Genomic DNA, 11,941 nt, shown 5'->3' on the forward strand with positions numbered 1-11,941 from the left:
CCACGATTTTCTGTCAAGACCTGAGCAGAAAAATAAAGAAGAAAGAGGGGAAAAAGGTCAGGGAGGAAGGTGAGAGGAAGGTGGGAAGGGATGTTTCCAACTTGGAAGGAAGAGACCAAATCTGTCCTTTGTTTAGTGTAGGATTTCCGAAAGTGCCTTTTCAGTTCCTAGGATTGATGAGTGAATGAACGCAGCCCAAAGGAGAGGTGTAGCGATTTCTAAACTGTTTTAAATAAGCAACTAAAATGGTTATTTAGACACTGCAGAATCACTCTGTGGAGATGAATTCTGAAGTGGCCACTTGTGCTTTAATCTGAAGTCGAGAAGAGTTAAAGAATAGAAGAGCTTTGATTTTTCTTTAACAGATTCCATCTTTAGCAGCAGTGTCACTGGAAAAAGACAGTAATTAAAGTAAATTTGCATAATTTGAGGACCACTAAAAATATGTTTTCTTAGCCTGGTCAGATAGGTTTTCTGCATACCAATCGAGGCAACTGTTCAATACCTATCCTAAAGCTTTGGGAAAGCATGCCGTGGCCTTCGTTATGTTGAACTTCGCCCCTCGTAAAATGATTTTTTTGTCTAAATACTCTGTGTGCCAGATCTGACACTGTGACATCTGTAACCACTTTGTGCCTATTATTGCTGTCCCTCCTATCACTACTTTGTATTGTATTCAAGTACTGTAGTCGTAGATGCGTAAGCAAGTTAATCTAGTCTTTCTTGGATTATTACAACAGATATGTTTTTACATTCTTTTCTGTCTTTGGCAAAATGCAGGGTTTTCCTATTTTTCTTTCCTCTGTGGTTCTTATTTCGTTGCGGTTCACACTTGACAACTATTCGTTACTTCATTTTTATTGTTTGAAGAATCACCTAGAAATGAAATTTAATTCAGGACAGGGTTTTTTTTTTTTTCTTTTTCCCCATCTCCTCCCCTCTTCTTTCACCAAGTTATCGAAGCAGCCAAAATTGAAGTGATCACAGGAGGTGCACGTTTTTGCTCCGTTTTTTTAACTCAGATTTTTTTCTCTGCCATATGTTGGGTCATCCACTACAAAAGACTTATGATGAAGAGGCTACATGTGATCAGCAGATTTATAGATTATCAGAAAATGAAAGCAGAAAAATGAAATTCCAGAGTGCCTCTTCCATGTGACGTTTCTTAACATCTAAGTATTTGGGTTCGTAGGTGCATTCATGCTTTGACTTCCAGATAATTCTCTTCTCTGTAATACATGTGTTCTCCGCAGTAGCTCTCGCACTGGGGGGATTAATCGTGTTCAAAAGCAACCCTGCCAGCGTTCTTAGTTTGTTTATGTGCATCACAAGAATATTCTCTCTAGGGCTTTGAAGCTGTGCTGCCTTACAATGAAGACTTAAGGAGTAATTAAATTCTCGAAGAACTGCCAAGACTCCTTTGGCTGAAATGGGGATGTTCCGTGCCCTGGATGCTGCGTCGTGGAGGAAAGGATGTTTAAACATGACTCCGTGAGTAGCGCGAGCGAGCGGGTCTGGGCGCTGTTTCTGCGCCCTGATCTCTTTCTGTTGGATCAGAGCGTTGGAGGGACTGTACAAAAGAAACCACAGCGCTGGCACGCAGTGTTTCAGTTGTGCTCTTTGTACGGCTGAGTATCTTTTATAAAACATATGGGCACAGGACATGGAGTGAAAGCTTTTCGTGCCTTCTAGTATCCTTGCTTTGATTTCTCTTCAGTTACAATATAGTAATTTAGTAAATCAGTTGCTTTTTCTGTTTATGTGTGCTCATGCAAACATGTACACATGCAGATGTTCCTTTAGGTTTACTGTAACATGGTGTTAAGTTTCATTTTTTTTTCCCTGCTGATTTTTTTTTAAACATTAAAATGTTTAGGAGGCTGTGGGAAATCAGAGAATTAAAGAGTAGAATGTAAAGCCTAAAGCCTACGGACTTGCAAATGCTCTGGTTATGACAATTATCTGGTATTTTTGTGCCTTCTGTGAGAAGTTGGTAACCTCAGTCTAGTTCCTGATGACATGCATTCCAATTCCAAATTCATTTTGTATGTATCAATTTCAAGAGGGCAGCTAAAGATCAAACGTGTGTGTGGACTGAATTAATCTTTTTCTCCTTGGAAGCGAGCCATTCAGGTTGGGTAAGGCGTGCTGGCAGCCGTCTGGGCCGTCCTTAGTAGACAGATAGACAGTTTTATTCTGTAGACCTTGTCAATCCAATATCTTTCGCTAGTACTAAAAACTGCTTTTAAAAAAACTGCGCGCAGAAATAATGTAGTCGGTTGAGGGAAAACTGCGGTTGGGATTGACAAGACGTGACATCTGTATTTTTATGTCTTTACAGCTGGTACAAAAGAGATCATTTTAAATACGTATAGTGGCTCTAAGATCCTTTTCTTTCTGGTTTTTTGCCTTCCAAGGTCAAAGCAGCGAAGACTTCTGTAAGACATGGATAGATGCAAACATGTTGGGCGGCTACGACTCGCCCAGGACCACTCTATCCTGAACCCCCAGAAGTGGCACTGCGTGGACTGCCAGACAACTGAATCTATCTGGGCTTGTCTGAAGTGCTCCCACGTAGCCTGTGGGAGGTACATCGAGGAGCATGCACTTAAACACTTTGAAGAAACCAGGCATCCGTTGGCAATGGAAGTTAATGATCTGTATGTCTTTTGTTACCTTTGTGAAGATTATGTCTTGAATGATAACCCGGAGGGTGATTTGAAATTGCTGAGAAGTTCTCTGTCAGCAATTAAAAGTCAAAAACATGATCCGTCAACAAGAAGTGGCAGGACATTGCGATCAATGGCTTTGGGAGAGGACATGTGCAGCCATCAAAGGACCCCTCAGGGACAATCTCAGATGCTTACAGCTCTCTGGCACAGGCGCCAGTCCTTGCTTGCGAAGGCGCTGCGGACCTGGTTTGATAAGAGCTCTAGAGGCCAGCTAAAATTAAAACAAAAGAAACAAATGGAGGAGTTGGAGAAAAAGAAGGAGGCAGCTCGGCAGCGGCGGCAGGAGATGAAGAGGCAACTCCTGGAGGAGCTGGCAAACACTCCGCCGAGGAAGAGTGCAAGGCTGTTGTCTCACGTGCACAGAGAGAACTTGATTCCAAGGAAATTCAGGGAGGTGGCGACCGCTTCCCCTACCTCAAGGCAGATGCAGAGCAGCAGATTCAAACAGTTTTATTCCATCCGGCGTAAGCCTCTGATGACTCCCGGGGTAACGGGTCTAAGGAACCTGGGAAACACATGTTATATGAATTCTATTCTGCAAGTGCTAAGTCACCTCCAGAAATTTAGAGAATGTTTTTTGACACTTGATCTCTGTGAAACAGAAGAACTCTTAGCTAAAACTGTGAATGGGAAGTCTAGGATGCCTGGCAAATTGGCAAATGGGTCTGCTGCTAATGAGTCAGGGAAGACTGACAAAGTGGGATCATATGGCACGCAGAGCTTGCCAGCTGGCTTAAATGGTGGCTCCTCAATAAGCAGGAGTTTAGAACTAATACAACCCAAGGAACCGAGTTCAAAGCACATCTCCCTCTGTCACGAATTGCACACCCTCTTCAGAGTGATGTGGTCTGGCAAGTGGGCGCTCGTGTCCCCCTTTGCCATGCTGCACTCTGTGTGGAGTCTGATCCCAGCGTTTCGAGGTTACGATCAGCAGGACGCTCAGGAATTTCTCTGTGAGTTGTTGGATAAAGTACAGCAGGAGCTGGAGTCAGAAGGAACGAAGCGCAGGATCCTTATCCCTTTCTCACAGAGGAAGCTCACGAAGCAGGTCCTGAAGGTGGTGAACACCATCTTTCATGGGCAGTTGCTTAGTCAGGTATGCACCTCCTTTTGCACAGAAATCAGTTGGAGCCGTTCACACCAAGGAGCAAAGGTTCTGTTTGTTGAGGAGCCACCAGATACGTAAGAGGAGTTGCTTAGGAGTGCCTCCTGAGAAAGAAATCTGTTGGGTTGCCGTGTAGGTTGTCAGCGTTTTCAATACTTGCCACGTGTATTGTAAATTCAGTTGACTTCTACCACTTCAGAATGAAAACTGCACAAGTACAGAAGTTCTGAGCCCTTAGTTTTAAGTTTTTACTGTGTTTTTAAAGTGTCTTTTGTAATTTGTTTTGTCCCTTCCTAGTTTTGTCTCCATGGCTAGAGAGAATATGATGAAGGACAGAGAGGGCAGTCATCTTGTGCTATAAAGAATAAGCTCTCCGTGACAATTCTTTTTTTTTGCAGGCATATGAAAGTCATCTTGAGATACTGAGAATGCTTAACATACGTTTCTGTAGGAGATGAAAGTGCCTGTTGTGCTGCTCGGTCTCTTATTCCTGTGCCGTTCCCTTGTCTGAAACATATTATTCCCCACAAGGCAGACCCTGAGAGCCCAGTGCATTTTGAAAGTCCTCAACTACCTTTGCTTTCCAGGAGAAATGAAACGTGTGCATAACTTGACACTCAAGGGTTTACAAGATCAGACCATGAAGCGTGTTATATGTGTGCGTTCTCATTACTATTTATATCGTCCTTGTCAGTGCCAGTGAGCTTACCCCTCATAAGAACTTAAGTGCATGTTAAAGATTAAAAGGTGTATTTTTCAAGTTAAAGCTTTTGGCTTTCAGGGAAAGGATTCTTGAAGTCATGGTTCATTTGAATCATCTCTGCAGTGCATGAACTTCTTGTGGACTTCTTAACTACAGTTCTTCCTTCAGTTGTGTCTCTTGGCTCTGGATGATGGTGTGTTGTGGCTCGGGTCAGTGTTCTAGATTCAGTGGTAGGTCTCTATTAACAGTGTGAAGACATTCACAAATCAGTGTAATTTATCTGCTAATATGCTACACTATAAATAACTTGCCGAGCTATTTATTCTACTTACGTAACTCTTGTGTACATGTACTGTATTTAATTTCAAACCCCTCTATGCACAGACGACTTCCTTCCCTGTCTGCTAGCTATGAATCCATCTTGAAGTTACTGGTGCATTCAGTGCATGAAGCTGCAAGGTTGGAAGTTGGTTTCTGGTGGATGGTTCTCACAATAATACAGAGTCTGACCAGATTTGCTTTCTGGTTTTGTTACCTGCTCGTGTTCTCACTTTCTGCCTCTGAGTTTAATTGAAAACTTTTCTGCTGTTCTTATTTATAATACTCTGGGATGACATAAGAAAACAAGAGCATCTGAAATTTGTCCTTTCATCCTCCATTCATGAGTAATTTTTATATAGTTAGCAGATGAAACTTTAAAGGAATTATACACTTTGAAATATGCAAGGAAAGTAGAGAAACTATGGAAGGAAGATTGCATGATATATGCCAATGTGTACTTTTTGTAGTAGAAAACAGATCCAAGGTGCTTGTTACCCAACTGTGAATTGGTATTATCCCTGTAATGGTGTTTATCTGAGGAAGTAAATCCCATAAAGGTGAACATTGTCTCCGTTTTTTTGAGAATTGAGAAAGTAGTTTAAATTATTTGCTCAAGATAGACTTATCTTTCAGACTGGAAATAAGTAGTGTTTCTCTTGACTTACAGATCATCTTTACGTCTGTGAAACTGCACTGCCTTTTGGGCATAAACTTGCTCTTTAGATGTGAATGTAAACGCCAGTCTGCAGGTGTACATGTACGTAACTTTATTTGTGTGTACGCATTTCATTCCCAGGTCACCTGCATAACATGCAACTACAAATCCAACACCGTTGAGCCCTTTTGGGATCTTTCCCTGGAATTCCCCGAGCGCTATCACTCTATCGAGAAAGGGATCGTCCCTGTTAACCAGACAGAGTGCATGCTGACAGAAATGTTGGCCAAGTTCACCGAGACCGAAGCTCTGGAAGGGCGGATATATGCGTGCGACCAATGCAACAGTAAGTCGGCTGCTGCTGCTGTCTCTGCCATTAGAAGCACTGTCTGTTTTTCCAAGTGAGAGGTTTCTGATGCGTGTTTTGTGTGTCTGAAAACATGTATTGTGGCCTATATGTATAGGAAAACTGTGTTCTTCCTTGGTGCTCATGCTGGTTTGTTTCCTCCTGTTGGTAGCTTCTGCTCCTTTGGGCACCAGTTTGGATCTGATATGTCATTTTTCTCACGTCTCTGCCATTCAGCAGCACAATTTACTAAAGGTTTAACACAACCCTGTTCAGAACTGCTCTCGCTGCTTGTGTTGGAGGGGAAGGCAACTTCAAGAATTTTTTGGGTGAGAGGGGGTTGGATTTAGAGACAAAAGAAGGAACCTTATCCCCTATGGTTTGCTCATCTTTGCATGGCATGAAAGCTTTCATAACAAGTCATCTATATGCTGCTTGTTCTTGATTGAATCCTTTAACCAGAAATCACAAATGCAGAGTTCTCAAGGTCTGCTGCCAGGTTAGAGTTTCCATCTCTCTGTGGGCATTTTGTCAAGAAGCAATGAACTGACATTATTCTGGGAGTCTCAGGTTAATGTATTACCCGTTATATGAATGCACGTGTTTTGCTGCGCTCAGCTAGAAGATGACTTCTGCTTTCCTGTAGCAGGTCTGAGCGTAAGGTCATTATATGCTTGAAAATAATTTTAGCCTTGTGTATTATCATGCAGCTCAGCTACTCTGATAAGCTGGATTTGAAATTTTTTTCATGCAGGTATTTATGGCAAATGTTCATCCCCTTGGGAGGAAAATGCCAATAATTTGACTTACATTGCAAGTAAGCAGCTGAAGTAGCAAATATTTGTAGAGATCTGTTCTCTATCAACTTGCAAATCTGTTACCAAACATCTTCACAAAGCGTTAGGAAATAATCGTTGACTAGATGTTCTTGAAACAAAGCCAAATATAATTTGAACAGATTCTGATTCACAAATAATGTTCACAGTGTCGATATCGATGAGTACAGCTTCATCTTGACTGTTTTCTTTGATTCTTTGTGAAAGCCTGAATTTTAACAGTTACTTCAGAGTTAAATGGCTAAGGAAACATTAACCAGCTGAAAAAAAAGTCAGGGAAAGGCAACAAGCCTGCGTCTAGGTGCCAAAAACTATTGGGGGCACTGCTTGTCAGACGTGATGGAGGAGGAGCAACCCATCTGTTCTGAACTGGTGCAGTGAGGTGCAGAAATCTAATTAACAGGTACATTTCTTATTGGAAGCTCTGAAAGCCACCTGTCTTCCTCCTGGTATAGTCGTATGTTCAGTGTCCTGGAAAGAGTAATCACTGGGAAGAGGAACCTTTTTTCCTCTTCTCCAGTTTTGGTTCAGCAGTTGTTTTGCATTCTTGGGCAGGCAGAAGCCCTGTGAGAGGTCGAACCTTTTTGGAAGCATTTTCCTCTGACTTGTACTAATATTCTTGAGCTAGTGAAGCTTGCTACTACAAGCCTTATTCTAGTGAAGCTTGCTACTACAAGCCTTATTCTAGTGGTATAAGAGGATGAAAGTAGTAGACAGAATACAATGTCAAATAGTATTATTTGTATGCTGGTAGTTCACCTGTTGAAACTGCTACAGCCCTAGATGTCTTTGGCACTAGCTCTGTCTTAATATTTCTGGTGTATTTCTCAGAGCAAAATGTCAGCATGAGCAGCTTGAAGGTGATATCTGATTGTGTGATTATGAGCATCACAAAAGTGAAAAAGTTTAAGTATTTTTAAACGTGTGAGTTTTGATCCTAGAGAAGTTCCTGCTTTGTGAAGGAATTAATAAGAATTGTTTACTTGCGTGCCCATCCTGAGTGCAAGTGAGCTGGACTACTGCTACTGGAAAAAAAGAGTTCATAATGTGCTCTTTTCCCCTTCTGAAAATTAATTACACCCTAACAATCTTTGCCTTGATTTTTTTTTTTTTTTTTTTTTTTGGTAGGCAAACGGCGAAAGTCTTCTCCTAAACCTCTTGTTCTGAGTGAAGCTAAAAAGCAGTTAATGATCTACAGACTACCTCAGGTCCTCCGACTGCACCTTAAACGATTCAGGTGAGTGGGGCACACCACATAACGTCAGGCAAGTGACCAGGCTCTGTCTTTTTGGAAAGAAGTGATTAGCGTGGGCCCATAACTTCTCTCGCTTTCTGAGAAATGAGTGTGTAGAAACATTTTACCCAAACCAGATGTGTGATACCCTCTCAGAGTACTACTTACATCACAATCAGTAGCTTGTTTGTAGCGTGTTTTCTACTATACACACAACGTAATGTTTTGTAAATATTAATACTGATTTCCTTGAATTGTACCAACAGTATTTGTCTGAGTTTGCAGACAACTTGAAACAGTGGCTGTGAGACGGATGAACTGATAAGTTGAGTGAAAGATTTGTTGAAGCTGGAAGCCTGTGGTAGTTAAATGCCAATATTATCTATTTACCTGTTGAATAAAACATAGCAGACAAAGTTCAAAAGGTTATGAAAAGTTTCTAAAATGGTTAGCACAGGCAATTGAGGTGTGTGGTGTTTATATTTATATAACTAAGTATTTTAAATGCTGTTTGACTGTCACAGTAGATGTTTGGCTTTCTTTGTGTTTGGCTGTTGAAAAGCTCAACTATACCAAATGGGCATCAATGACAGAATCAGCTGTATGCAAAAGATGTTAGAGTGAAAACAGAAGGAAAAAATTATATGACGCCTACTTGACCCTTGCAAGGAAAGCTCTTCAGAGTTGTTCAGCAGTGGCTACTTTTGTGTGCATCTTCCCGCAGCCCTGTACCGCTGTCAAGAAGCAGGATCCCGAATCTTTGATTCGTGCCCTTGTGTTTGCAGGTGGTCTGAACGTAATCACCGTGAGAAGATTGGGGTCCATGTCCTCTTTGACCAGGTATTAAACATGGAACCTTACTGCTGCAGGGACTCTCTCTCCTCTCTTGACAAAGAGACCTTTGTCTATGACCTCTCCGCTGTGGTGATGCATCACGGGAAAGGGTTTGGCTCAGGACACTACACAGCATATTGCTACAACACAGAGGGAGGTGCGTGTGCCTTACTAGGGGGGAAAACAAATTCAAGAAACTCGTGTTTTATTCCATAGATGTAGTGCGTTGTAAAGCTTTATGATCAAAGTTGTTTGGAATCAAGTTTCCTGACATTTGGTAGTTTGTTTCCCAGAATGTATTGCTAGTAGCATGTTTTGTTGGGGTGGTTTTTTGTTGGGTTTTTTTTTTTTTTTTTTGCATAAAGCCACAGATTGCTGCTCTTTGCTTTGCAGTCCTTCGGGATGCCTTTTATTGCTTGCTGTTAACAGCATGAATGCTTCATTTTCTCTTGCGATGTAACTCTGTGGAGCTGCTCCAGCTGGGTGTCTTTTCTCAGTATCCTTGGGATGATGAGATAAACAGAAAGTGTTTTGAAACTGGACAGGAACTATTCATGAATAACATCCGCAGGGTTTTTGTGAATTTCCAGCAGTCTCTTTCTGCAGCTGAATTAGTATTGACTCTGCCTTCTGACTTGTGGAGAAAGAGGTACAAATTGGCTATCTCCAGGGAATTTTTATTTTCCTAATTGAGTTTTTGGGCTGTAATATACAATTGGTTAAATTATGATTTGGTATTTCTGAACTCTGTTAACAGCACAGAAACGATCAAAATGTTTTCCAGACTAGAAGCTCCTTTCCAAAGCATCTGTAGAGGAAAAGATAGAGATGCCTTTTCTCCTACATTGCCCTTTTTCTCTGTGGATGTTTCCTATGAACAGTTCCAAAATGCATTCAGAAGGAATTATGCCTCCCTTACTAACGTCCTCTTTCTCACTTTGATTCCTAGGTTTTTGGGTCCACTGCAATGACTCCAAACTGAATGTATGTAGCGTGGAGGAAGTGTGCAAAACCCAGGCCTACATTCTTTTTTACACTCAAAGAACAGTGCAGGACAAAGCAAGAATCTCAGAAAAACAACTCCAAGCTCAGGTGCCGTCCAAAAATAGTGATAAGGACAGAGGACTGACGTTCCCATGATGGGGAGCTCTGTAACTCAATCAGCAGTCTCAGTTGTTTGTTTTTTTTTTTAAAACCATTGGCGTTCACATCTTTCCTCTTTGTAGGAAAAAAGGCTCGCTGCAGGAAGGGGGATCAGATCATGATGTTTGCCGCCCAGGGTCTGGAAAAGCATATCGAGCTGTGCAATTCTGACATGTAAGATTGTAGTCAGAATCTTTTTTTAAAGCATCTTGTTGTTAAGTTATGCTCACAAAATGAAATGAGAAAGCTTGATGCTGTATATCATTCATCTAATATCAAAAAGGAATTGCGTAAGGCATGTAATAGATGAGCACAACCAGGAAATAGAAGCATTCAGCTGGCTTCAAAAACCTTCCGTACCTAGTAATGCTGATAAAACGCCAGAAGGAACAGGTATAGTACCCTCCCCTTTAATTGCCATTCAGATTTCCAGGGTTTGAATCACAGTCACCCAAGTATTTATTTGAACGGTTGTTGGCTAGATGGAGTTGACTGCCCGAAGAGCCATTCTTGCTGGAGAAATGTTTAACGTTCTTCTACTAGAGAAAATACTCCCCCAGGCCTCAGCTATCTCTGTGATACCGATTTCTTTGCCATCAGTTGAGGGCAAACCCATGGCTGGCAAGCTTTGTCAGCAGCTCTTTTTCTCAGTGCTAGTGGGGCTGTGTGCACACTTGATGGTTTATTCTCTGGGCTGAACTGAATTGGCAGCTAAATTCACTAGGAATGTGATTTTAAAACAGTTCTGCTCTGGAGAAAGTGTGTTTAAAAAACAAAACCCTGTAATAAAATAGGAATGTACCTGTGTGTCATATCTGTTTACAGTGGCAGCAAAAACAAAGCCTATACTACAGGCTTCTGCTGGCATAACTTTGTCATCAGGATTATGAAGAAGTCTGAGCCCTGGCTTGCACAGCTGTGACAGCAGAAGCGGGTAGCGTGGAGGCATCTTACGCTGGCAAACTAGCACTTTTTTACAAGTGTGGCTTGTTTTCCTCAGGGGAACAGGGTGGTGGTAGTACCACAACGGTGGGAGACAGAGCTAGCTTCTGTTACAGCTTCTGTAATGGAAATATTCATTAATTGCAGTTGTCACACAAGGCCCGGACTAACCGAAGGCAGTGAGGTTGCACAGGTGTCGTGAGCAGAATTCAGCCTGTGAAGTCTTTATTTCTGCTGGGACATAAAGGGAAGGAATGTAGTTAAATCTCAAATTCCATGTTGAGTTTGAAAGGCTACAAAAATGTCTGTATATGTAATCATTTTGATTTTAGAATTCTATGAGAAACATAGGGCCTTAGTTGACTATTTATAGTCACTTCTCAGCCTACCATTGCACCTCAGGTGTTTTTATAATTTGGGGTTTGGCTCTTCACATTTCATGTTTTAATCAAAACTGAATATGTAACTGCAGAGAGACATGACGTCTTTCAATCTTGATGGTTTGTTGTTTTTTTTAAAGTGGTTAAAGGTGAAGTAATCTAAAATATGAGGTTCTTCAAAAAAATTGGTTCAATTTTCAGGTAGAGGGGTTCTGAAAGTGTGTTTCTCTTCCTCCCTCTTCTCCTTTTATTCTTGTCAGCATTTGCCCATCAGACACACACTGACAACCCTGCGTTGTTGTTGGAGGGGGTGAAGAGGTAAGTCTCCCAAATACCATTCCTCTCTTTCCACTGCCACTACTGTGACTTTTAATCGCCTGTTCTGTGGGCAAATTGGTCTCTCTTACTTTGGCTGCTGTTATTCAGCCATGCAGAGATGAGCACAGCAAGCAAGAAACTTTTATTTTGTCAGAGCACAGTGTCGCACTAGATTTCCTCTCTCCTTAAAGCTTCCCATTTCTTGTATGTCTGAGCAACGTGCTGCTTTTGGAGCCTACAAAACTGTCTTTTTGACAATTAAGTATAATTTTGAGATTGTATGCTCTTATTTTTTTGGGAGACGAGACGGTTTGAAACAGTCCTATGGGAACTGGTTGATGGGTCTGGAAGGATTTCTTATGAAGCCTATGTATCTGTGTATTTACTAGGTC

At 41.5% G+C, this 11,941-nt stretch overlaps 1 protein-coding gene across 1 annotated transcript; it reads left to right on the forward strand.

The window, feature by feature from the left end:
• Nucleotides 1-1,375: 1,375 nt before the first annotated feature.
• USP49 (ubiquitin specific peptidase 49) lies at nucleotides 1,376-10,465 on the forward strand. The gene is made up of 6 exons (XM_050911255.1): nucleotides 1,376-1,491; nucleotides 2,418-3,828; nucleotides 5,658-5,862; nucleotides 7,827-7,935; nucleotides 8,718-8,923; nucleotides 9,716-10,465. Exons 2-6 carry the CDS (start codon nucleotides 2,446-2,448, stop codon nucleotides 9,904-9,906), a joined length of 2,094 nt encoding a protein of 697 aa, XP_050767212.1. The 5' UTR covers nucleotides 1,376-1,491; nucleotides 2,418-2,445; the 3' UTR covers nucleotides 9,907-10,465.
• Nucleotides 10,466-11,941: the final 1,476 nt, after the last annotated feature.

This window comes from Gymnogyps californianus, chromosome 27, assembly GCF_018139145.2.
Source record: "Gymnogyps californianus isolate 813 chromosome 27, ASM1813914v2, whole genome shotgun sequence".
In the NCBI taxonomy this organism is placed as follows: Eukaryota; Metazoa; Chordata; class Aves; order Accipitriformes; family Cathartidae; genus Gymnogyps; species Gymnogyps californianus.

Coding starts and splice junctions, on each gene's coding strand:
- USP49 (XM_050911255.1), top strand. CDS start 2,446: ATGGATAGATGCAAACATGTTGGGCGGCTACGACTCGCCCAGGACCAC. Junction 5,863..7,826: donor TGCGTGCGACCAATGCAACA/GTAAGTCGGCTG, acceptor TTTTTTTGGTAG/GCAAACGGCGAAAGTCTTCT. Junction 8,924..9,715: donor TTGCTACAACACAGAGGGAG/GTGCGTGTGCCT, acceptor TTTGATTCCTAG/GTTTTTGGGTCCACTGCAAT.